Source organism: Tauraco erythrolophus, chromosome 12 (assembly GCF_009769465.1).
Source record: "Tauraco erythrolophus isolate bTauEry1 chromosome 12, bTauEry1.pri, whole genome shotgun sequence".
Taxonomy (NCBI): Eukaryota; Metazoa; Chordata; class Aves; order Musophagiformes; family Musophagidae; genus Tauraco; species Tauraco erythrolophus.
The window spans coordinates 13,959,189-13,985,990 of NC_141476.1; the positions used below are offsets into that span (position 1 = coordinate 13,959,189).

Here is a 26,802-nt window from a genome sequence, read left to right on the forward strand (position 1 = left end):
ATTCCTGGACTGACAAAAATGAAGGAACAACAAGCATAAGACTGTTTACAACTTGTCTCTTTTTAAAAGGAAACTACGCTAACCCTCTCTCCTGGCACACACTTGGCAACCATCCTCCATCCCCTGCCTCCCAAGCCCACCCTCCTGCAGACGGGCTCCTGACAGCAGCGCCAGCCCTGGCAGGCAGCACACCCGCCACGTACCGCCCCAGCCCGCGCTGCGGCTGCGCGACGCCAGCCAGCTCCAAGGGAGCGTGCTGAAGGTTGCTATTAAGTGCAAGTTTGCTACTGCCAATCGGCTTGCTGCCAGGCAAGGCTTGGCTTCCCCCTCTCCCTCTGGACCATAACTACAAGGAAAGGAAAACATCAGGGAAATTTTCTAAAAGAAAACTAAGAAAATCAGGAAAAGTCCACCCTCCTTATTTTATTCAGTGGCCTAGTGAATATTAAGCTAAATTTTGCCCTTAGCTTTCTTTTCACGATGTCTTAAAATATTAGGTACATCTTTAATATGATCAGGTATCTACGCATGTTATTTAAACTCTAAACAAAAACATTTGCTCTTCCCAAAAGTTTCCTATTAGCTAAAACATATATTAAACACCTCTTGGACTTACAAGAGATGATTTGCAGTCACAGACAAATTAAATAGTTTTAAAGCTGAAGTTTCGGGGGAATTTAATAGAGGGAAAATAAATATTTGTAACTAATAGCAGTGTCCTTTAATGGGCACACACTAGAAACCAGATGCAGTAACAAAGAGGAAGACAACACTCTAGCCTGCAGGCATCTGCAACGCCAGGAACTGGATCCAGGAAACTCTCATTCACTAAATTTTCCTTAAGTAGTGTCTGTGCGGAAACAGATCTTTCACTAGGCACAAACAGCACTAATAAACTATATAGGTAGAGGGCTAAAATTTTATATATAGCCTGTTAGGCGAGAAAGGTCAAGGAGGGAAATGAGTGAAAAAAGTCCAGCTGTACATCATGGGAGAGGGAGAACAAAAAGGTAGATGTGTGTGTTACACAGCTAACTGATTTACAAACGTCTACCACTGTAGACCATCTAGATTTAAGATAAAGACACAATGCTTAGAATAAAACCCCCTCAAAATAAATTACTTTTGTTATCTGGATCTTTCACTAATAAATACAAGCTATAGTTTAGTTTGTCATTATACTGTTGACATTAATATTTGACTGTATGTGTCAATAAAGTAATTGCACAATTTTTTTTTGCTGTTTTCCTCATTAAAATAATTGTTTATCAAATCATGCTAACATATTCATATTGTACCCCTCTAAGAAAAGAGGCTGTTTTTCCTATTCTCACAGTAATGAATTGGTGGGATCGAGAAAAGCTGAGGGCACACATGCCTTTAGACTTTCAGAACAAAATTATGAGAGCAGAAAGAACAGAGGAGACTACGTATTTAATTCAAATACTTTCTTTTATAGTTTATTAGAGTTTCAAATCCAAGTTTCACTTTACTGAACATGTTTTGTTCTTAGCTTCTCATGGATGAAGACTTGGGGCAATTAGACTTTCAATCCTCCTTAATGAGACTGTTCAGAAGAAATGGATGAGAAAGTTGACAAATTATGCTCAAATCATGCCTGATAAAGAAGCAGTGTCTCAAGTCCAACAACAGACACACTTTCTAATGGAGAGTATTTTCCAATCAATGAAAGCCCACATCATAAAAGATAACACTGCTTCAAAGGAGATGAGGAACTCAACTTATAGGACAAGATAATCAGTTTAGCAAGGGCACAATCTCTGTCAAGGTAAAAACTCTTTCCTACTCAAATGCAATTGAGGACACACAGAGTGAGGCTTCTCTTAACATTGTATCTACAGGTAGATTTAAAATTGTCAGAAAAAATTGTGTGATCTGTACAAATCATTCCCAAAGCACACAAAAATTTCTTCTCCTTCGGTGTGGCCCAAGAAAAGGAATCGAACCCATGGGTCAGTTCATTAAAGAATATGATGGTGTGTGAAGGAATATTTTGCAATTTTAGCATCTATAAAATAAAATTTCAATAAAACCAAAAGAAAAACAAAGCACAGATTGAATTAATATTTCCAAACATGAAGATGCTAAGAGAGCTGTGCTTATATGTTTGCCTTCACATGCTTGTTTTGGTAATAGAGATGATATAGAACTACATATAGGCTGTGGTCTTAATTGATCCCTTATCTGTATGTGTCTGGCCCATGAAAGCAACTTTATGAGCAGGCTGGTATTTCTCCAAGACTCACAGTATTTCACCTTCAGAATTTTGCAGGATTTCTCATATTACTCACATGACTATTTTCAGAATACTCAGGAAAAGTCAGATATACAATTAAAATCCTGAGTTTTCTTCAGCTTCTTAAGATCCACGCAAAGTAAACTTTATCGTATATTTAAAATAAAGTATTAGGCTATTGCAACATAAAACAACAGTTCCCAAACTTTATGAATCAATTGACCGTTGCTGATTTTCAAAATTTCTTATGTAAAACTACCACTATTCAGCAAACTCTCAACTGAAAACAATTTGTAATAAGATTCCGTGGACCACTCTTGTAGTTACTACGAAAACATAAGGAAGTTGATAAGAACAAAATCACTAACTTTCCACTGATATTTATTGCTTCTTTCCATCTGTTTAACATGTACCTGTTTTTAACTTTGCAATAACTAGTCACAAACAGTCTAAATAGAAGCATCAAGGGAACTGTTATTAACAGCTAATAAAGTCGTTTACCTTGTAGGGAGAAAAAAAAAAAAAGGCAGCTCTACTAATCTGTGAGAGCTTTTCCCCCCATCTCCTCTTTGCCAAATTCCAACTTGTACAAACTTGAAACAAATTCTGAATGCAAAGTTTATTGGTGGAAAATACACTTGGAGGACAGCAATTAAATGTCTCATCGTTTTCTTGTTCCATTAATCTGTTTTCTAAATCCCAACAGTTAAACAAAAAGGAATGCTGCCTTTTACAGCAGCTGTTTCCGCATTCCAAACAGCTGCCAGATCAAAAATGTTCTCACTCTTCCTTAATTATATGACTGCATAACAAATCCACTTGAAAGTCTTTCTGTGGCAAATAAGATCCTTTTTAGGGCAAAGTCAGGCATATGAAGTAGCTCTCTGACAAAACCTAAAACAAAACTGCAGGTTTACAGGCTCTTCATAAAAATTATGAGGGCAAATGATTCATTGTACAGACCTTTTTTTAATGATTTCATGAGAACAAAATAGGAATGTCCATAACTAGCCCCAAGAGAAAGAGAGTTATTCAATTTATTGTAGTTAATTGCAGCATGCAACTCAATAGCAAAGCGGTCTATGCAAATACGTATTTTTCTACTTATTCACTTAAAAGTTCAGTAACGGTTATGGTTTAAAGTTTTACAGAAAACTTGATTTTAGTCCTTCAAGAGTTCAGTTAACTCTCCCTGCCAGTTTAATAAACCCTGGACAGAGAAAGTGTAACTACACCTGCCATGAGATTGTTCTAACCCAGGAAGCAGCGTGCTCACAGCAGCCTTCCCTTGGTTTTGGGCTGTTAAATGAACCTTTCCGACAGAACTTAGGAAGACTTCACTTGCATGTAAAGAAAATGCAGGAATCAGTGGGTTTCAGCCTGAGGGTCCACAGACTACTTTTAATGTGTCTGCAGAAGATAACTAAGAAATGCAGCCAATTAGTAGTCTTCAGTTGGCTATCTTAAAACTAGAAGAATTAGAATTAAAGTAATTTTGACATGAGCTGGCTGAATTCAGTTTCTCTACTGTACTGTTTACATACAAAGGGTTTTTCCAGCTGTGAATTCCATGCCTATAACAATGCTCACAGGAAACAAACTCCTTTAATGTGTATCCCATTCTGCACTGAAAGTTCTGATAGAACACCATGCTTTTCAACTATTTTTTTTTTTTCAAATAAAACTTGCTGCCAACCCTAAATTTATTACCAAAATTAAGACTACCACAATCACTATGAACAACCAAGTTCTACCTTCTAACGTAGGAAGTCACTGAATATACTTGTTATTAATTGCAGACATTAGAGCAAAACCCAAATGGAACATGCTTATTATCTCAAACACTCCTCTTTAAACTACTTTGCTGAACCAATATCCACTGGAAAATATAAAATTAAGTTTTAGTTCTGCTGTTTGAAAACATATATATAATACATGCAATTTTTGGAAGGCCTTCCGTCATAAAATTAGGGAACTGTAAACAATCACAAAAAAAAGCTCTTTACAGGCCTCTTAAATTTCATTTTGGTTTCCTGTCTTTCTGAACCATGAAGAACTGTGACATTCTTCTTACTTGTGATCCCAGCATAAGCATCAGTTTACAGATCTTACCAAATGTCTAATTGTACATAAAGCATAAAGTTACCTTCAGTACGCTAAATGCATCAACTAATTAATATCCCACAAAATTTCAGCTCCTGAACATGTAAATATTAGTTCGCTAACCAAGATTTAAGTACATGCCTTCAGTGCAAAGAGCAATAAAAAAAAATAATTTTACAACTATGAAGCTTAAAACTACGGCTCAGCAATCATTCCAAATGCAGTCACAACAGGAAATCCAAATCTCAAGTCTGTTAACCAAACAAAGATTTTAGATTTTCTTTTTAACCCATCAGGTGCAAACTAACAGAAGCATTTCTCACAGTGATGGAAACTATAAAAGTAAAATTCAGCAATGTTTAGAACACGTCAGTGATGGAAGAAACCTTCCTCCCCACAGCTATTAGCCCTAACTTAAGTGTATGCTGAAACTATTTCTCAACTCTACTTGAAGTTACAACATGTAAATTCCTAGCACAGTGTTGGTGAGTGCAGAAACTAGCTTTACGAACAAATTATTTCTGTACTAACACTCATAAGTATGCTTTTATATCACATCGCTCAAAGGAATCATTATTGATACTTGAATACAACTCTTCCATACTGTCATGGTTAAAACATTTGAATTTCAGCACCCCACTGCACATTTGATAAAACACAGGTAGACAAAATTACAGATTATGCATTTAAAATTACGAAAATAAATTTGCTTACCTTTTAGAAGAGCTACCTTAGCGATAGGTTCATTTAGATCTTGCTCATCCATTTGGGCATCTGAAAAAAAACCAAACCAACCACACCTTTCAAAGAGCAGTAAACTGCAGACAGCTTTCGTATATGCATTCTTTAAGCAAAGGAAAGCTTTTACCTTCTTCTCACTTCACAACAGTTAATAATGAAGTTGCAAAATAGACAATACTGCTCTAAGCTTGGATCTGGCTCTGCATAATACACACCCTCTCTGCTCTTTCAGAAAATGCCTGTGATTGAGTGATTTAATTCAAACTAATTAGATGTTGCAGAAACCCCAGCGAAACACTTACCTGTAGTGTCGTCGCTGCTTTTTTCCTTGCTTGGACTAAGAGTGTCCGACAAATCAGATTCTTTGACTCTTGCTTGATTCTCTGTAAGAGACAAGGAAGATAAATTATAATCAGAAAATGCTTTATTCAGTCTCTTAATCAAAATTTCTTCTATATATCTGTTTACTTAACTACTGCTAAATGTCAACAGAAAACAACATAGTCGAAAAAAAACACTTAAAAACCTGGTGGTTGCTTATTTATTTGTAAGTCTAGGCTAAAATCGATTCAGTATCACTGAAGTCATTAGTCTAGCCTAGTATCTAATAGGAGATGCAACTGTCTCATGCACAGCTTGAACTTTTGTTACAGCTGTATTCTTGCCAGTTGGAACTGCGTGTAAAAGCGTATTCAATCAGGGAACAAATAAGAAAAGAAAACTAGAACAATGCAGACATTGTAGCAAGTCAGAAAGAATCTGCTGTTAGGAATAAAACTGCGCTTCAGTATTTTGGACAAATAAAATAATAGCAACAAGTCTTGTATATACTGTACTGTTTTTTAAAAAAAGCGTAGCATAAACCAGTAAAAAAAATCACAGCCATTTAAATTAATACACTAATTTCTAGAAAGAATTTTCAGTTCAAATTGTATTAACAGAAGGCAGTCTACGTCCCTTCCACAAAAAAATATTTTCATGAAATATCTGTTCATACACATCCCACCACATTACTATGTGCAGCTTAGTGAAGCCACACAGAGTTGTTGGTTTGTTTGGGTTGTTTTTTTTTTTTTACCAGATCTAGATTTTTTCATAGGGAGCAGACATTTTCAAAAGATGAGGTGACTTTGTTACACTAGTGCATCCTTCTCCCACACAGCAGTAGCCCTGACTCAGAGTATAAACACTCTGGGAGGCTATAGTTTTTTTTAGTTCTTTTCAATAACCACTCAGGTTTATTTCTGATGGGTCGACTGAAGAAAGGCACACATCTCTGGTGTGGCCAAACCCACTAAGTTTGCCAGCGAGAAACCATGTCACCGATATGCAAGTGAGGGTATACATAACAGAGTCTTTCTCGGCTGACTATGCAGAGCTTTGGCTTGACAGCATTGCTGCCTACCCACATATTAATAGAGGTTTCCTCTGAGTCAAGTTCCAAGTGGAGATATACATATACATATAAAAAGGCATCATTACAACATTCCCAGTATACAGACTTTAATTCTACCATATATGCAGAAAAGCATGATGAACAAAAATAATTTGTTCACATATAGATACTGTAGATGCAACAAAAAAGTATCAGGACACGGGAAGAAAAATGTACGCAATAAATCAAGTGTGTCATACCAACAGGGTGCAGCACATACAATATACAAAAAATGAGTGATCAGAAAGCATGTGTGCTTGTTTTTTCAAGTAACAAGAGAACAAACAGAACTAAACAAGCCCAAAATGAAAGAAGTTAAGCAGAAACTGAAGACAACCTGTGGACTTACACTGGGAAATCAGCAAGATGACAAACCACAGACAGGTTAATAGGGAAAAAAAAAATTTTCTTCATCTAACATGAAAAGTTTTCTATTTTTCTGTGCCAGAATAATATCCGCTTGTACATAAAACAGAAGAAGGCAAGTACGACCAAAGCAGCTGATCGAGAGTTGGACTCTGCCTATCTTAATGTAACTGAAATCACTGGAGAGGGAGAAGAGCAAAGCACCCGCACACTTAAAGCACATTAGGGGTTCGGACCTGGCAGCTATTCCAAACACATCTCTCATGACCTCAGCAGAGTTCAAAGCTCATAATGTCTGGAGTAGTTAAAAACTTGAGGTTTGGGGGTGGTTCTTTGCTAAAACAAAAAGGGTATTTCGCTATAATAAATAAGGTTTTTAACTAATAACTAAAGATGTTAAAATACCAAGCATTTTACATGTACCATATAGAACCAAGCTCACAAGATTGCCATTAAAACGGTAATAATTACTAAACCAAGTAATACATTCTTTTTTTAAAGTATTAAGAAAAGTATATCCTAAAAGCCTCACCCATGCCGTTTATACGAGTGGCCAATCCAGGAGTGCTAAGCTGAGCAATATCTGTATCCAACTAACTTTACCATATCTGGTCATACGTGGAAACACGGCTTTCCTGCTGTGCGAGAAACCGGAGGAACAGTGCGAGTTCCAACCGCTGAATGAATTCTCTCTCTCTCCCCACCTCCCTCCCACCCACCCTCGGGGACACCAGCTTTTTCTCCCTCCTATCCTCCTCCCCCTGAAACAAGGACCAAGGTTAGGCACTAGAGCAAAGATGCATCATTTTCTACACCTGAAGCAGCAGAAGTCAGAGAAATGGTTTAGAAATTGCTTCCTATTCTGGAACCAGAGTCACAAGCACAAAACTCTCTCCTGTACTATATTACTTCACAGCAGTCGCTCCTATTTCCCATAATAAAAACGGAGCTGAATAAATATAGCCAAAATGATGAACTATATTAAAATGTGTTGACATCATACTTACTTGATGAGTTAGAATGTATTAACAAACACTAAAAATAGCTCACGCTTTGCAAGATTAACTGGCATGCAAGTGTTACATTACAGTTATTGTATGCATTCTTTTGCCAAATATGGCATGTCCTCTATAGCTTACATACAGAAACAAATTAAAGGTGCAATTTCATACATTAAGGCAAGAGAAGATAAACTGAAAAGTCTCTAAAATACCAAAACTTTTAACAAGCTAACATTTATTCAATACAATAACACTTTGCAGAAGGACAGAGGATAAACAAATGAGTTAGTATGTCTAGACATAAATAAAAAGCCACAAAAGTGGAGTCAGCCTACAAGTCCAAACAATCTTACGTTATCAGACACAGAGGAAATATTGATCTATACACACTTTGTGGCATTCCTGATTTTGGCACTGCAAGATAAGGTTGACTGTTCCTTGACAAGATAAATCTTTTATAATTAGATCCTTGCATATTTCTTTGTTTTATACATAAGAGAAAAAAGGCAAGATGCATATTTACATTTTACTTGGAAACGGTACATTTAGGAGGTTAACAGTTATTTTAAAGTTATGAGGGTTTAAGTTAGAAAACAGACAAATTAAAATACACTTTTAAATAAAACTTAGAATGAGACCAAACATTATTTCTATTTAGTCCTGTAATAAAAACAGAAACCTGTTTAAAACTTATGCAGGTCCTAAAGATTTAAATCAATCTACAAAAAATATTATATTTTAACTTTTTTTTTTAAATGTACATTAAGGTAAGAACTCAGTTAAAACTGAGACAAGCATTTCATGCACTCAATCTTCAAAAATTGTTTCCTTTAAATCTTTTTACCCTACAATAGTATTTGGAGCAGAGTTCAGTAAGCAATATACCTTCTTTTTTTTTTTTTGTTAAGTGAGTATTCAACAAAACTCAAACTGCTAGTTTAAGACAAAACATGCACTGAAGTGACATAAAAAACATGCTTCAAAACCAGTTAAATAATCCAGAAATCTAACCTTTCAAAAGCTTTGTTTCTTCCACTTTGGTTAGATGTCCTTCATCTATGATCTTGTCTGCCAAACAAAATAAGTGTTACTTTCCAAGCTCAAATTAAGGAAGCTTTTCCCTGCACACATCTACGTAGACTACATTCCATGACCAAATTAAAAGCTGATAATATTACTTCCTACTCAGGCTTGAACAAAAACTTTATTCTGGCATGGAATAATGAAACAGAGCACATAAGCCTGCTGGAACTTTGTGATAAAGTGCATAATTATTTCTTCTGTAATTTATTAGCTTACATTATTAATGCTTCAGTTCACTAATGAGAAGTTAGGAAAACTAATTTTTATGAACTTTTTTTTTAAAAAATAATCTCTAACTAGGAGCAATAAATAACACATTTCTCAAGTTATGGTTATCAAAAAAGGAATTCTAAGAGCTGGTTGCCTGAAACAGATACCATCACACAGCAGAAATCTAGAAATATGCCACAGTAAAACAGCAATTGAGAAGACACCTCCCCATCACGACTGCTTGAACAGTGCCTATAAAAGGTATACAGAAATAGCCTTTCTTATCATAAAACCTTCGGAGAGCTGCACAAACTTTCACAAAGTTGTGCATGCATCACATTTGGGTTGACAAAAACTGAGTTTACGTACAGCATTGACAAGGAAGCCTATTCATGTATGTCAGGTGCATAAAAACCATAAACACAGAATTTGAGACTAGATTGCTAACTTTATCCTAACTCCAGCTGGGACATGACAGCAAACAGTAAGACCAAGGGAAGAACAGGTTTGGATTAATCAAAGACACTAAAAGAACTATTGAACCATTAATCAATTAATTTCTTTTTTGGAGGAATTTCATTATTTCAAATTTCTTAACCACCATGCCAACACGCAACATTGTCGAAGGTCACATGTATTACAGGTCACACCATCAATTTCTATGCAGTAGATCTTGCAGTTTAGACAATGCTGAAAGCTGTCAACACCCACTGAAACACCAGGCTTGAAGCTGCCTCTGCCTCCACTCTGCGCTCTCCCTGCTGGATCCCCAAGGATGAGGGAGGGAACTAAGTTTGCTGGTTACCCCATGTGCTGTCAACAGGTAGCTGAGACACAGAGAAGACTGGATGAACAGCACATGCAGTAAAGTTCAAATCAAGGAAGCTGGATGACAGTAAATCCTTCTCAAATTTTTAGCTTAAAATAAAAAAAGAAATAAATTGAGCTTTAGTCAGCATTTCCAGCTTCAAGTAGCTCCAAAGATTAAGAAATCTCTGTGCTCCTCCGATGGCATGTTACTGAAACCATGACAATCTAAGGACAGAGGCAGGACAATATGTGCATGGAGATAGTTTTTTGAACCCTAGATAGCAGACGAGCTTTCAGACAAAAACACGTGAGGGTAAAGAAAGGTTTGCATGGCCAAAAGCTTGTCCTGTCCCCTTTCCGTCCCCACAGCCAGACAAACCAGTCTAAACAGGATATTTGCATCCTGTCCTGTGTTCCTACAACATTTTACAAATCCTGCTTCAGAAATACACTGAAGTGCACACTTGACTTTCAGGACCGGCTTCAGGTCTCAAGCAACTGCAGGAGATCACTCATCACCCAAGTTCAGAACAGTCTCATGTTCGTCAGAGCTGGAGAGAATCCCTGTGCCTAAACTGAGGAAGGCACCACGGAGCAGATCAAGTTACTGCAGCCACAAGTGAAGAGTTACTGAGTGATATCATGAGCCCTCTTCCATTAAAAAAAAAAAAAAAAAAATTAAAAACCCAACAATCTAAACAAAAGTCTTCATATATGATTATTCCAAGACTCAGAGCCTGGGAGGTGGGTGGGGAGGAAGGCAGCAAGAAAGCAGCTGAGGAATCCTGCTCATGCTGAACGCAAAAGCCGTAACACTCAAAGCAGCCACCAACTGCTTGATCTGAAGGGGTAATACTTGGTCTCTGCCAGACCGTTAGCTTAACATAGGCTTCTATAATCAGTTTGCAGGAGAAAACATAGCATTATGAATTGAAGGATCTTGGAGTTTCCACAATTCACTAACTGTTAAAACCAGAATAATTATAGTACAAAACAAACTAGTTGTCTTTATCCAGATGTTTTTCCAAACTGAAACCTTTGCAGTAGCTCTTCACACTTTTAAGAATTCTCAATTCCTATGACTTAAAAAAAAAAATCCGCAAACTTAAAAATGTTGGGGTTTATTTTGTTTTTCTTATCCATGGTTGCTTACCATTTTCTAATGTCCATTATGAATTTCAACGTTTGTAAAAAAGTTTTCTTCTTCACACTATTTCTTCAACAAAGAACTTCAGCAGTAACACACAAGTCCCCTTGCCCAGTGTGACCCAAAGCTGGCAGAGATAGTTTTTTTTCACTTGATGGCTGACATCTCTCCTAACTCACAAAACAACTAAGCATTCTCTGTGTTTTAAGAATGCTACCATTAATATATTTCAAAGGCAACAAAAAACAGTTTCTTTCAGTATGCCTGTGTATATTGAGATAAACAGAAAATTGGATGTTGATGTCATTGAACTAAATAGAATCAATCATATTCTGCACTCTGTTACCCACCCTAGTCATTAAAAAGGGTGAATCAGATAACAATCAGAAAGTAAAAGCAGGCATACCTGTCTCTTTAAAACTTTCCTTTTTCAGATCTCGGCATCTTTTCATATTACTGTCTCAGAAAACGCCTTCATAAACATGATTATTTAATTATTTTAAATAAAAAAATCAATCCACATTTTTCCTGAATCAAGATGTGCATTGTTATAAATTAGGGTCTGGATCCTAGCTTTAATTTCTGGCACAAATAATTTTTATCTTCCATGCTATCCAGTCACTTCTTAACAAAAAGCAAAGAGTTACTGATACATATTATAAATAATAATAATGGTTACTGAAACAATCTGCTTTGAAATTAAGCTTTTGGTTCATCTTTAAGATAAGCAGTATTTCTTTTTGCTCATGAATGCAGTTCAAAGGCAGCTTTCCTTTAGGTTTTTAGGTATTTCCTATCTTTTCAATTTAAGAACTTCCTTTTAAATTTAGGCTGCCTATCACTATGTGTAATACAACTGTTAAGATCTGTAAAAAAGCAAAAAATTAACTTGCATTTAAAAATCATAAATGCAAAAATCACAAAATCAAGAAAACCGTAAGGACATAAATAAAGAAGAGTTAGATTGAAGCTAAAGATAGGAAGCTAGCAGGGCACCAAATCTCTCTCTTGTCTATACATCATCACCATTTTTGGTAATAACTCATTATGTACTAATGAAAAAGAAGCACCGTGACTTTCGCTGTCAATGCTAATGGTTTTCACCAGTGGCTACTGAAAAAAAAAGTTATGAAATGAGTAGCAAGTGAACTGGATGTAATGATCAGAAAGTAACAGACTTCCCAGATCATTCAGAGCAAGGTTTTGTAACATTCTACAGATGTAGATCAGGACAAGTTACTGAATGATATTGTGAGCCTCATTCTGCTTAAAAAATAAAAATAAAAAAATCTTAAAAACCTACAGAACTGGATTTTACAAACAATGCTACTCAAGTTAAGCATTCAAGCTGCACTGCAACCAAGATTTTAGTGTCCTATTGTTTCTTCCCACCAAAAAATTTCTAGCTTTAGTATCTTCAGAGGTCTTGATTGCTCTTAAATGATACGCATTTTCAGTTGCCTTACACCTCTGTAGCAACTCTTTGTACAGAATACTAGATTGTTCAATCATCTAATTTTCCTTCTTGTGTTTTTACACACTCCGCTTCCTTGACTTAAGGTGTTTTTCCTCATTTCTCTGCTTGTGCTTTCCAATTAAGTGCTTCTTCCCCAGAACCACGGGGATGCGCACCTTCCCTGCCGTACTGGCACCAGCACCTTCTCTTTCAGATAAACCGCACGGTTGTTTCAATTATCCTTTCTTTTTAGATTTCTCTTATGGTTTGCAGATCCTATATTAAACAGCAAACTCAATATAACACAACTTCAGTAAGTGACTCCTATTTCTGAGATTTTTAGCATATTAATATTTTAAAATAATAAACCTGCTCCTCTCCCAATATCTAAACCTCTTGGCAGAAAAAGCATAGTATTGTATGATGAACTATAAATTCTTTCTCAATGTTTTCAATCTTTATGGTATTGTTCTACATTTAAGTATTTGCTGCACGTCTTGAAGCTCCAGTTCCTGGCGATCTCTGAAACTGTAATTTTCCTTCCCACTAGTTCCCAACCCTCACTGCTGCAGAGCCAAGAGCAGGAGGACTGAAGGGTAGCACTTACAAAATGAGAATCATAGATCCTGCAGTTTGCAGTTTTTTTAACCGTGTGATTTCGTAGGGCCTGACTAAATACATTCAATTTTGGGAAAGGCAAACTTTTTGTACTTGATTAGATAGTAAAAACTTACACTGTTGCAAAAAATGCAGAATATTGAACCGTTTGAACTTGAATTCATTCTTTTAAAAATGAGGAAATTGAGGCCTTACAGTGTCTTTACTTTAGCTTTCAATCTTTCAAGAAAGGGGAGGCATTAGTAAATTATCTTTATTTTACTCTCTTAGTAATACTTCAATTGCATGTTAGAAACTTTAACTAGATCCTGATGGTCACTTTTGCATCTCTATAGAGGTAATACAAGTTTTGCTAAAATAGGTTAAGCTAACATTCAAATAATGAAAATAGGCAACTAATTTGTATCTGAACATCACTCAGTATGCTGTTCATTTTCATTCCAGACAAAAAAAAAATTTAACAGTTAACTTGTTTTTATGTACTGAATAAACAGGATTCAGACAAGATCTTTTCAAAATTTTAAATTATTTTAAATTTCAACTTGACAGAAGACAGCTACCAGTCAGTCACTTTTAAAAATAAACATTTTGCAAATGAAAAAAGTTTAAATTTTCTTAGATAAACATCAGCAGTATCCTGTCATTCAGTTTATAGCACTGCAATCAATATCACAAGGAGTAAAGTCAAACAAGTCTGTTAGACTTTCTTATTGAAATTTAAGAGGGAAAAGAAGAGTGCAATGGGCATAATGTCAAAAAAAATTACTCTCTTATTTCTGCTTATAAATACTTCTCTCTGCTCAACTTCAGGCACATAATTTCTGTAAATTCTTAAGTAAAAAAATAAATCTCTATGCTACAAAGGAGTCTTTGAATTTTAATAGCGCTTTTCTCTCTTCATCCTACTGATATTTTTCTCCCAGTAGACAAAGTATCAACATCTTACGTTTTCTTTAACTACAGATATGCAGACTTTGTTGTTTCATTACTCATTTTCAAAAGTCATTTGTTTTGAAACACGTTTCTCTTTCCAGAATAACACATCTTTCTAAAGACTGGTATTGCATATTAGTTGTATTTTTTCTTGAAACAATCTCTTAGATTGCCACATAAAAACTGAAGTCGTTTTCCTTTTTGTTCTTTGTAAAAACTAACTTGAGGAATGTGTAAGACTTTTAATTATCAGATAAACTATAGACATGTGAAATAGTCATTACCTTGTCTCTGTCCTAGTGCTGCCTGTGATGTTTGCTTAAACTGACAGTGTTAGGCTTTCAACTTCTTACTTTAATAGGTGAAAAATTACACTCAGTTTTAAACACTGAGTGTAACAGTGTCCTCCAACATTGGTTGGAGGACAATAACGGATTAATTGCTAAAAGAGACAACATAATCACCGCTTTGTAAGAGTAAAGATACCCTCTTACTACTACACGCATCTGCCTAATACCACAATGCCATAATTCCATGCTTAGAAAATTTCTGCTACCACAGAAATATTAAATAGTAACAAATTCTGTTTTTTTTATCCACCTTTTCTGGGTTTTCTGTTGTTTTTAAAGCAAATGTGACGAACACTCTTGTACTCACTCTGACATTCTATGAACTGATGAATAAAACTGCAGTCCCCTCCACTCTTTGAAAGAAAGTGCTCTAGTAAAGAAAGAAACACTGATGTTTACATCTTCTTATCATTTTCAAATTGATGCAACAAAAAATTTGAAAGGCATATTAACAATATGCGTAATTGTGTATTTACAATGAACTTTTGAAATCTGAGTTAATATGGAAGCAGACAAGACGTAATGGAAATGATGTCTGAGTGATATTAGAAAATAGATTACTCTTGAACTGATCAGAACAAAGAAAGAAATACTTTAATCGCATTTTCAAAGGATACTCCTAAATACTAAAATCTAAGAGCACTTCTTAAGTGTAATAAATAGCCCCTTACCTCAACAGAAGCTATTTTAAAAAAACTCAACTTAATTTAATAAAATTTAGTAAGAACCAATTATTAAAAGTCCAAACATTCTGCATATGGCATTTGCTGTAAGGATCTTTCAGGTTAGGTGGTGACAAATGACTTCCACTACATTTCCATTGACAACTTCATAATTTTGGCAAAAAGATTAACGCACATAAGTGATATTTAAATCACAACAAATTTAGGATACATATTATAGAATCATGGAATTATTTAGGTTGGAAGGGACCTTAAAGATAATCTAGTTCCAACCTCTCTGCCACAGGCAGGGACATCTTCCATGCTTCCATAGGATACACTACTGAAACATGCAACTCCATAGCACTGACATCTCTAGTTCCTCCCATTTATTAATTCATAATCAGACACAGACAACTGCAAATACCAAATCCAAGCACGGAAGTAATAAGAAACACATATTTAACCTACATTCTTCAGTATTTTATGAGCTTTAAAAGGGCATTTAACAAGTTTTTCTTTAGTCTTCATGTTTATTCTTTATATCTAATACCCTCTTGAAGTGCAAAAACATTTATTTTGAAAACACTGTTGAATATCTCCCTTCAGATTTTAAAGAAAGTTTCACTGCACTGAAACAAAAATTTTTGAAAGAAGGACAGTTCTACAGTAGAGATCCTTAAACTGGGTCAATTTCCAGGTTTACCCAAGTCCTTCTATGTGACCTTATTCAGCTCCCAACTCCATCAGAACCTTGCATCTTCAAGTAAAAAGGTGCTACCACTTTCTTTCTTCAGAACCACAAAAATCCTTTGACCTCGAGAGTCTGACAATCTGAAAAGGCTGCTTTTTAGTACACAAACCAGCAAAATGCATTACATTCTTAATAAAATTGTTCAATCATTAGCTTCTGATAGCAGAAGCTCAGCTGTTAAGACCAAATATGTAATACTAAGCTTTACTATGTACCAAAGTTACTCTAAAAAGTAAACTTTTTTCTAAGCTACAAGGACAGGGCTTTTAAAAGACAGCACGTTTATCTTCCCTTTTAAACTTTTTTTTTTTTCTAAGCGTTATTACACGACTCTCTGAGTGACTATACACAAATTTATCATGTATTTCTTTACATGATATATAGCTCACAAAACTTAAAGATGAAAGCCAGGTGTGGTGCAACTTACTGAGAAACATACCACTTATTGAAATAAGAACTGTCTGCTTCTCTGGAGATGTTCAAAACCCGCCTGGACGCGTTCTTGTGTGATCCGATCTAGGTGGTCCTGCTACAGCAGCGGGATTGGACTAGATGATCCTTTGAGGTTCCTTCCAATCCCTAACATTCTGTGATTCTGTGATAACTCAGTTCTACACAACCTTTATTAGTGGCTTGATGTATAAGTTAACTCTTTTGCACCAGAATTTCTGTATGTGCAAGGAGAGAAGATGAATGCCTAATCATCATCATCTTAATACATTTTGTTATAAAAAGACTCTAGAGAGGCTCTACTCAAAGCACAGCTCTTAAAGTTATGGACAGACACAGAAAAAAAATAATGTAAAATCCTAGGTAGTATACCTGTAAACATACCTTGAGGACTTGACCTGAAGTTTTGAGAGATAGAGAGACAAAAGGAATCTTAAAAAGCATAGTGATTCTACATGGTTTTACCACCATTTTCCTCTGATGAAGGGAGGAGGTGTGTGTACTTTTGTATACAGATAGAGGAGACTTTTTTTAATACCCTTAACAGGCTATTTAGCAGAAAAAAATAAAACTTTGAATTTCTGACTTCAACTGTCAAGTCCTTCCCTTACACAAGATATCCACAACCTCTTCCACTGCCAAAGTTGCTGAATCTACATTATAATCCTTAAATTCTTGGCTCTTCTTGAAATAACGCAAGACTACTCAGCAAAAAACCAGTAACTGCCTCCTGCTGCTTTCAAGACAACAAAATCCAAAATCTGGCGGAAGAAATTACTGCCCATCTGTCATTATATGAGGACTAGATAAAGGGCAGGAAGATACAGAAGGGCACAGACTGTCATGAAGAGAACACAGGCCAGCAAGCTCTGAAATGCCAGAGTAATGTGGATGGACCAGATACGGCAGAGATGCAGAAGAATGTGGTACAACAGACATAATACTGGAAAACATGGAAAACTACATTAAAATATAGAAAAATAAAATAGCATGGCAGATGTATGACAGAAAAAGGTGAAAGACTGTATAAACACACAGAAAGACAACTTGAATGAGCAGTTATATGTTGTCTATATTCATCAAGAAAAAGAAATTGATGGACGGCTTCCTAAAACACCCAGGTTTAAGCACAAGCTCTACTGCTACTCATAGGATGGAGCAATCTATATTCTCATGCATCCATCCAGATGACGTTTTGACTGTTATGCAATCCAAAATAAGTTAAAAAGGGATTGCTTCCTCAACTTCAACATGAAAGTGAATATCAGTGTTACAATGATATTTGTTATAATCACATAATAAATTCAAATTTGAAATAATATTTCACACAATTTTTAAACTCAAACTGATAAGAGGTAGCAATATTAAAAAAACACCTAACAAGATACTCCTGCAAACAATTTTAAAACAAACAAAAAAGTGTTTGATAAAAAATTCATATTTAGTGTGATGTTACCAATTATTTCTCTAAAACAATACATATTTGCACTCAAAACTTGAAAGCTTTTACTAAATGCTTCAATTTAGCTCTAGGCTACTTTCATTTACATTGCATGTTTTTCTAGTAACCTCCAACAACCTAACTTTCAAAGTCTCTTTACGGTGTATATGATTAGAATAATCACAGTCCCTGTATAGTACCTCAGTTTTGCTTTCTAAAGTTAACTGTTTTCCAGGGTGAAAGATTTTAAAAAAAACAAAAGCAAATCTATTTCTTATCCATTCTATCAAACATTAAGATTATTATCAGCCTAAGATTATGCATCAGCAAGATGGATCGATCAATCTAAAAAACAACGTATGGCAGCCCAGAGAACTGGGAACAGACATTAAGTCTCCTTCTGGCTTATCTCAGCATACATCGCAGTTAAGTGCCTAAAATGCTAAAACATTAGGGGATAACTAGTACTCAGATTAAGCAAAGGTTTTTGTACAGTTCCTGTCAGTATTTAACGGATGTCTCCTCCTGCTCGAAATAAGAAATATGTTATGCCATGGTTAACTTCCTTTATTTTGCTATATTAGTCTTCCTAGTTAAGAAGCTCTTCATTTATAATACAAAAAAAAATAAAAGCTAAGAAAGAGCATAGAGAGTTTTAAAATTTTGTTTCAAAAATGTATGCAGAAATCCTTAAACACTGTGAATATTAAAACTACGAGGTCTCGATATAAGTGCCCCAACCTTCCAACTAGTATTACCATCATTCCTCAGAGCTTTTGCTATCTAGCAAGACACAGCAAATGCTGCAGAAAGCTACATCAAGGAAAAATTTAAAATTAACATAAGAGGACAAACATACCTTAGCCAATGGAACAAATTAGTGATCTTAGAATTAAAACTGGAATAATCTTTGCTATATGTGATACTGGGCATAGTCTCATCAGACAATTTTATTAAAAAAACTTCCAGTGTATGTTAAGACACATTAGTTGAAATACTTAGCTTTAACTAATTAGTCTTTAAAAAAACCCTATCAGTTAGTTTGATCTGTATTTGTTCCTGTTTTACATAAAGACACTCCTGAGTTTTAAAAAGTCAGTTTCCACTATTTATATATTTCATATACTCATATTTTTCACACATTACTGTTAGAAAAAAATGTTTTGCTGACTTCACTTATCATACTCAATTTACTAGAAAAACTGTATGTGTCTGTGTTGCATGGGAAAACAAAATTAAGAGGAAAAAAGTCAATGAGTTTTCCACTTTCTTACATCACAAGTCTGACTAATTTAGACTCCTACTGATTCCAGTGAGAGCCCGAAAAGAAGAGGGGGGGGTGGGGAAAGACGACTTCCAGGTTGGCTTATTACATTTTACAGAACTTTCTAAAAACACCTAGACTGAAAGTCTAAGCAAAAAAACGCTGGTCAGAGGAATGGAGAAATTCAATTTCATTTTTTAAGATAATATTATTCAAAGTAAAACTTTAGATAACATTTTGAGTTTGTTCAACTTCAAACATCAACCGTAAGACAAAAGGTAGCCTTAAGATACACTACCTTTCTCTGTGCTCCCATTAATTTTAGGTATGAAGTCGTCAACTTGTATGCCTAGGATTAAGAAAGGGTATTATTTCTGGAACCAAGAAAAACGTTTTGGGTTTTGTTTCTTTATAAACACAGCATTGTGAAACGCATCTGGCTTTTCATACTACAGCCTCCTTCTAAGTATCTGATACAATCAAACCAAACAGACAAAATTTAATGTGCCTTCCCAGGCTACAGATCGCGTTCCTGTTTGTTCAAACGTGTAAGAGGTTACTAAACCACGACGCTATCCTCCAAAGCATCACTGCCGATTACATATTTTTTTTTTTTTTTAAAAAAAGCCTTTTCTGATAGATAAGTACTCGAACCCCTTCGAAGCGCGGGCGCGGCGGGGCGCTCCGCGGAGCGCGGCAGAACCCGCGCAGCAGCAGCGCCCCCTGCTGGCATCGCGCTGCGGCCACAGCCCCCGCCTCGGGGAGCGCTACCGGCAGAAGCTGCGCAGGGGTTTGCTTCTACCAGACGCAGACAAGGGTGTGGTAAGAAAAGAAATTGAACAGAAGGTCTGGAAACCAGTTTGAAACAAGAAACTGATCACACCTACCTAAGCTGTTGTGTTCTTTAAGAGTTTTCTCTTGAAGGTGTTCTAACCGTACTGTAAACAGAAGTCCAAGAAAAAGATATTTCACAGATTAAAAGAAAAACAAATACTAAAAGTTTCTTCCCCACTAGTGACTAACCTTGTAAAGCAGTTAGCCGCTCATTGGTGAAGTCATTATCAGCCTGCAAAGCTTCTATTTTTGCTTGAAGCTCTTGCTCTCTCTCCTCCATTTCATCTATTTTATGCTGCAATTCTTTTTTCTCAGCCAGTCCTTTCTGTTGGATTTCTTCTTGTCTTCCTTCTGCTACCTGCTCAAAAAAAGATTTAAAAAACCCCCAAACAAAACAAAATTAACATGTAAAGGAACAGATTTCCTTCATTTTTGTAGAACTAAATGTGTGTAAGTAACTTTTTGTGCTAGTCAGATAAAGCAAACACAAACAATGCAAAATTTTTCTGCTGTTAATTTTTCTATAAATTTCACTTCAAGCACAATAACAGAGAGAGAATCCCAAAATAGTTTCACTAACGTTTTGTCTGAGGAACCTAAGTTTTACAGGAATAATATCAGGGTCCAAGAACTCAGAAACACTCAAAGTCTCCCAGCATCTCAAACCAAACAAAACCCAAGAGTCCTTCCAAACTGAATGTACATTGCACAGACCAATCTCATTGAAAGTCTCATCTTTTTCCTTGCTGGATTCCATAATAGGTTTCAAAGACTATACTCCCTCAAAGCTGAGTAGTAAGTTTGAATTTGGATCCTTCTGTGTATACTCATCATCAGTGATTAACTCATAATTGGGAAATCAATGGCCTTAAGACCAGTAATTTAATATTTTAATTTGGAAAGAAAAATCTTCTGTCTGAGGTGCTGAACCAGAACTCAAAGAACCTAAGTTCAAATTCCAGTATTTATCCAAGACAAATTCAACAACTGTCTCAGGTCTACAAAGAGAACACTGCTACCTTCCTCTTCCACATTGGAGACTTTTTGGGAAGAGGCTTTATCATACTGTGATTATTTTATTCTCCATCATAAAGGATCTTTAAATATTAATGTACTTAGACCTTTAGTTTAACAACAAACCTGATAGCATGCTCCTTCCCCATGGAAGCTGAGCCATATTATTACCATGTGGTAGGCTAGTTATGTTCGTAACTGCACAAACAGGCAACATGAAACAAATTTATTTCTAATTCTAGTTTTCATTCCCATTTACTGCAAGAAGTTGAAAGTTTTTTGTCTATATAAAAGCAGCTGAATATAAAGTTTTATACCATACCTAATTTTATATTAAAATACAGTGCAGCTCCAAAAATATAGTAACTTTCCAAGTGAACAAAAAGGGAATCTTTTTAGTATTTACTCAACTGATGACGCTTTCAAGTACATGAAATGTAAACCAAAAGAACATGTAAAAGATTATGTGCACCCTTCTTTCAATTACCTGTTGTTTAAAAAGTTTCTTAACCTTTGATTTTTACATTAGAAATTAAATTGTATTTATTTGTTCCATGCATTATAGTATCTTAATGATGATGACGACGATTTTCTGTCTTTACCTTTAGCTTGTCAGAAAGATCTTTAATTTCATTTACAGCTCCATTGTACTTATTAGCTAATTCTCTTAATTCTTCCTGAGTCCGCTCATTCATTTCTTTCAGGTGAGTACATTCATCTTCTGTATTACTTAAACTCCGCTGTAAAACAGAATTATTATGCAATAAATAAAAGAAAATAGAGATGAATAAACTACCAAACACTGATGTTGATCTACTTTTTTCAAACAGTATATGTAACTAATCATATTTAACTGCTTTGTTCCTAATCATTAAGGCTAAACAAACAGAATGAGTCCTGGCAAAAACACTATTTGTACACATCTTTGTAATGTTCTACTTAAAGAACAGACTGTGAAAAGATATTAGCTTCATGCATGTGTAAAAAAACCTCAAACCAAAAAACCACCACAGGTTATACAATTAATTGTGATTGATGGGAATAAAGAACTGAACCATGATCAATCTCCCCCATTCTCTTCTGTTTTATGATAAACTGTGTACATTTTATAATATTTTGTGATTTAACGTAATCAATAGATTTCATCATACCTTTCATTCAGCAAAAGAAGATTGAACACATTATATAAGCCAAATGGCTCCAAAGAAGTGTTCCAAATCTTCTTCTGAACTCCATAATGTGGAAAGGCATCTAAACTAAGATTCCCTTACTCAAGAGGCACCCGGGTCTTCAAGAAGCAGAGAATGCTCCAGAAGTTTGCATCAGCTGGTGATAGCAGCACACCTAAATGGTGTATAGAGTTTCCTCCTCACAGCTCAAGATTTGTTTCTTCATTCACACAATTTTGTTGGTTAGTGGTTTGAGGTTTTTTTTGGGGGGAGGTGGAGGGGTTTGTTTGATTGGTTGGTTGGTTTCTTTTGTAACAAGCTCTGACTTAGTTCTTCACCAACAAAACAGACCAAAACACCTTTAAACAAAAAGTGCATTTAGAACTACATTCTACAAAATTATTAAAGGACAAGTTTCAAACAGGAGCCAATGATTCTTCTGCATGAAGAGACAAGTTATGTGGCAGGAAGCACTCAAACAAATCTCTTAAATTAATATTTCTGCCTCAAGAGTCAAAGCAAAGAAGAAATGGTATAATAAATTAGAAGATTCTTCTTGTAGTATAGGATCACAAAGGAGAAGAAAGCTAGAAGTAAACATAAAACTCCAACCATTAACAAACATGTCAAGAACTATTACAATATAAAAAGGTACAGAAATCTCATAAGATCATTTATTACAGCACTATATGCACCACATTCTCTAACAAGCATGAAGAGGGTAGACACTTTGAGCACTGCAAGTCTTAACGATATTTCTTGACCAAATGGGCATAGCAAATAATGATAATGGAAAGATAGTAATGAGAGATATTTATAGGGGCAGAAATTTGATTTGAAGAAAGTGTCTAACATTTTGTAATCTTAAAAGCTCATTCTTAAGTGTAATTTATGTAAGTAGTTAAGCTTACATTTTGATAAATTTTACAGTTTAAACAAGGTCTAACAGCATTTTTTCTAACATACATATGTCAATTCTTCTCACTTATTTCTCACGCATACTAACTTCTGTAAGACAGCTGCATGAATTTTGAAATCTCACAGAAAAGGAGGTAGAGTTTAAAGAATTGTTACTCATCAATTGTTTAACAATCTAAGTACTGTCCAATAAGAGAAAAACACACTACTACTTAATGTACTGCAAGTGCCACACTACAACAAATATTTGTGCATTATACGCAAAAAACAGGGATATAAGTAGCAGCAGCTGTAACTATTTCAGCATTTCCAGAAGACTAGGCATGAAACTTCAATACCTCCACTTCAGACAGTTTTCTGACCACTTCAATTTTCTCCTGAAGGACCCGCCTCAGGGACTCTTTGGCTGTTGTCTCATAGTTATGTTTGTCTTCTTGTAATGCTATAAGCTCTTTTCGTATACTGTCTTCTGTTTGATTCTGTATGTATAAGATAATTCAGATACAAAGAATATAAATTAGTATTTTGCTGATTAAATATACTAGATTACGATAAGACCTGTTATTTTCCAAAATGTTCAGTAATTTCTAGTAGATAGAAAAATATCATGGACAAATCAGTGATCAAAGATTTTGACATGATTGAGTGTAAATCAGGGGTTTTTTTTGACATGTATGTACGGCAGTACACATTCAATGATCAGCTTTTATTATAGAAAAGCTTATGGGAGTTTTTTGGACACTGCTAAGACCATGTCAAACCTAGGAGATCTACAATTTGACAAAGGAAAAACCTATGAGGTTCCATCTGAAAGACTTCAAACAGGACCTGCAAAAAAAGTTATTATAATGTAGGTAGTTGAGAGGAATGAAAAACACAATAAAATTAAAAAAAAAAAAGTCAGGCATAGGTGGCCTAAACAACAATCAACGCAGGGCACACTTGTTACCCTGTCTCTGAATATCAGACAGCTCATGGATAATGCCTTTTTTTCAAATCCCTATTTGGAAAGAAACATCCATAGGAAACAGGACAGAATTATTGCTTCTCACTGACAACAGAAATTCCTTTTCTGCATTTCAGTTCATAGATGTTTATATGCATACACCAAGAAAATAGTTCACACTAAAAAAATGCTGAAAAATAGCCATTCACCTAGATTGAAAGTGATTCCATGAAATACAGAACAGACCTGAAGTTTTCTTGTTATTCAGATTACCAAAATTGCACAGGCTCATTTCGTAAAGTTTATGTTCCAACTACTTTCCTATTCCTAACTAATCTTTCAGCATTCCTAGCATTCAACTTGAAGTGAACTACTTACCTTTGAACATGCCTGTAATTGATTTCCCATAACCTCTAATCTTGATAGCAGCCTGTCTTCATCTATTAAAGCCTAGTAGAAAAGAAGTATCACCTTAGTATTATCATGTGCTTTATGTTGTTCCAGTAGAGTTCTGCTTTAAAGAGTTTAATTTCGTTGGAGTACTTACTACTAATAACTGGCATATAATCACTAAATTTATTAAATGTTACCTTTTGCAGTTTAAGTGAATCCCTGTAAGCTTTTTATTCTTTCTGCTGCTTCTTCTTTATTGTAAATTAATAGCTAAAATTTATATGCTACTGTGTATTTCAAGTCCATAAAGGAAAAGGATGCCTGCAGATACCTGCCAACTAGTATCTGAAGCCTCTTGCGTGACAGCAAGTAATCGCTGAAGGGTTGCCAGCTTCTGTTCCAACATTTGTTCCCGATGTAAGGCTTCCTACGAAGAGAGCAGAGCACCAGTCAGTTCAGCTAGAACAACTCAGAAAAACAGAAGCAACACAAGAGATACCAAAATACAAGAAAAAAAGGAAGTGTGAGTAGCAAATATTTTCACATATTCAAAACTATAACAAGCCTATATTATTTGAGCCGTCCGTACACTGATTTGGATAATTTATTTAGAAAACATTAACATATAACCTCAGGTTCCTAAAAACCTTCATTTTCCATGCATATGCTGCACATGCTGAGTACGCACAGTAACAAGTTATTCTTTCCAGGACCTAAAAAACGCTTTGACTTTTGTCAACAATTTGAGTAACAAAATTGCAAACATCAAAAGGCAGCTTGGCAGCTCCCATGCAATGAGGTGTTCATCCTCAAATCTGGTCACAAAAGAAAAATATTAAGCAAGAACTACTGGTTTTGTTTCATTTTTGTTTTACAACAGTAAGATAGAAGAGCACTTTCATTAACAAATCCAGGATACAGAGGAAGAACAAGATTGGTGAGTGAGCATGTATCTGGCCTCCCAAGAAAGCATCTGCCTGAGCTGCTGCTTCTATGTCAGCATACATATATATAATCTTAGCATTCATCTCAAAAGCCTCATCATTGATGTGAACAAATAAAAGTTTCCATTACCAAAGAGAAACAAGCAAAATAAGTCAGTAAAACTATACATAAATTAAAGCTACATAAAATTTACCAGTAATAATGTTTTCACATCTTTTCCAGAAAGCTGATTTTATGATCCTTTCTAAATAGTTTATTTATATATATTAGCCCACAATTAATGTGTTGCCATTTTGTGGTCTAACCCCTTCGTGACATGACATCTTGGGGAAAAACACACCTATTATAATTGACAAAGGAGCAGGCACAGAAAGGCTGGTGATGCCCATGAAGAAGAGCAGCTGCCAGCACTGTCCCTCCTTTATACTTTCCAACAAATACAGAGACAGAAATATTCACACTAAGAAACTATATTCACAGAAACAAACTAGTTCTTGACACATAAAATGATGTCCTTTTGCCATTCTTTTGTTCCATCATAAGTTTTATACACGTACATGGTACACTCACAGCAGTAGATGATGCCAAAAATATGGGGAGCCAAAGAAAATTGGGGACAACGAGATAGGATAGGAGAAGGGACAGGAAAAGCAGGTATACAGCATTCAGGGAGCCTTCTATAAAACGAGGAGCTTTCATATTTCTTTTACAAAAGTTATAGTTCATACTGCTCACGCGAAACCACAAAAATTTACATAGACCTATACTATGTTCAATTACAACATAGAATCATAGAATAGTTTGGGTTGGAAGGGACCTTTAAAGGTCATCTAGTCCAACTCCCCTGCAATGAGCAGGGACATCTTCAACTAGATCTGGCTGCTCAGAGCTCTGTCCAACCTGATCTTGAGTATTTCCACCAATGACGCATCAACCACCTCTCTGGGCAATAATGTTTTACATTATTTCACTACAGAAAAAGGTAGTTAAATGCTTATCATGTTCCAGTTGACAAAATGCAAGCTAAACAAAGATACACAGAGCACAAAGATTTGTGTCTTGCACAAAGATTAAATATTTAGCCAAACTAATGTTGTCAAGAGAAAAGTTACCTGTAGATACTGTGAAAGCTGAAACAATTCCTGAGAATACATACTGGGAGTGTTAGCAGCAACCTGAAAAATAAAGGAATTTAAGAATCAAAATGGTTTTGGCTTTTTCATTCAACTCAAGTAATGCAAAATTCATCATTTAAATCTAGTCATGAAAGTAAACTTCAGATTATCTAACAACTGGCATTTTCAATCATTTATCGTTCTGCTACTATTTTTTTTTTTTTTTTTTTAATCACAGAACTTCCAAACTCTGGACTGAGGCCCCACTGTGTTAACATTCTTATAAATTTTCAAACCACTAAGAGTTTAAGGCTTTTGTTTCAGTTGAGATTAAGCTGACAAAAAAGAAACAAGGTGCACAAAGTTGAAGCCATTTAACCTAAGGAC

General features: G+C 35.3%; 1 protein-coding gene across 25 annotated transcripts in view; it reads right to left on the reverse strand.

The window, feature by feature from the left end:
- The window catches only part of SLMAP (sarcolemma associated protein), an 85,363-nt gene that overhangs the window by 14,637 nt on the left and 43,924 nt on the right, over positions 1-26,802 (reverse strand). For 5 of the 25 annotated variants that reach the window (XM_086619105.1, XM_086619106.1, XM_086619104.1 and 2 more), the window contains exons 5-16: positions 26,413-26,475; positions 24,687-24,782; positions 24,341-24,412; positions 23,355-23,495; positions 21,532-21,669; positions 20,105-20,273; positions 19,969-20,019; positions 19,380-19,430; positions 14,818-14,880; positions 8,915-8,971; positions 5,404-5,484; positions 5,075-5,134 (exon numbers count right to left, since the gene is read on the reverse strand). In XM_086619105.1, coding sequence (XP_086475231.1) covers positions 5,075-5,134; positions 5,404-5,484; positions 8,915-8,971; positions 14,818-14,880; positions 19,380-19,430; positions 19,969-20,019; positions 20,105-20,273; positions 21,532-21,669; positions 23,355-23,495; positions 24,341-24,412; positions 24,687-24,782; positions 26,413-26,475 — 1,042 coding nt within the window. Of the gene's footprint in view, positions 1-5,074; positions 5,135-5,403; positions 5,485-8,914; positions 8,972-14,760; positions 14,881-19,379; positions 19,431-19,968; positions 20,020-20,104; positions 20,274-21,531; positions 21,670-23,354; positions 23,496-24,340; positions 24,413-24,686; positions 24,783-26,412; positions 26,476-26,802 lie in introns of all 25 variants that reach the window. The other 20 variants (XM_086619112.1, XM_086619110.1, XM_086619113.1 and 17 more) reach the window with 10 other exon arrangements.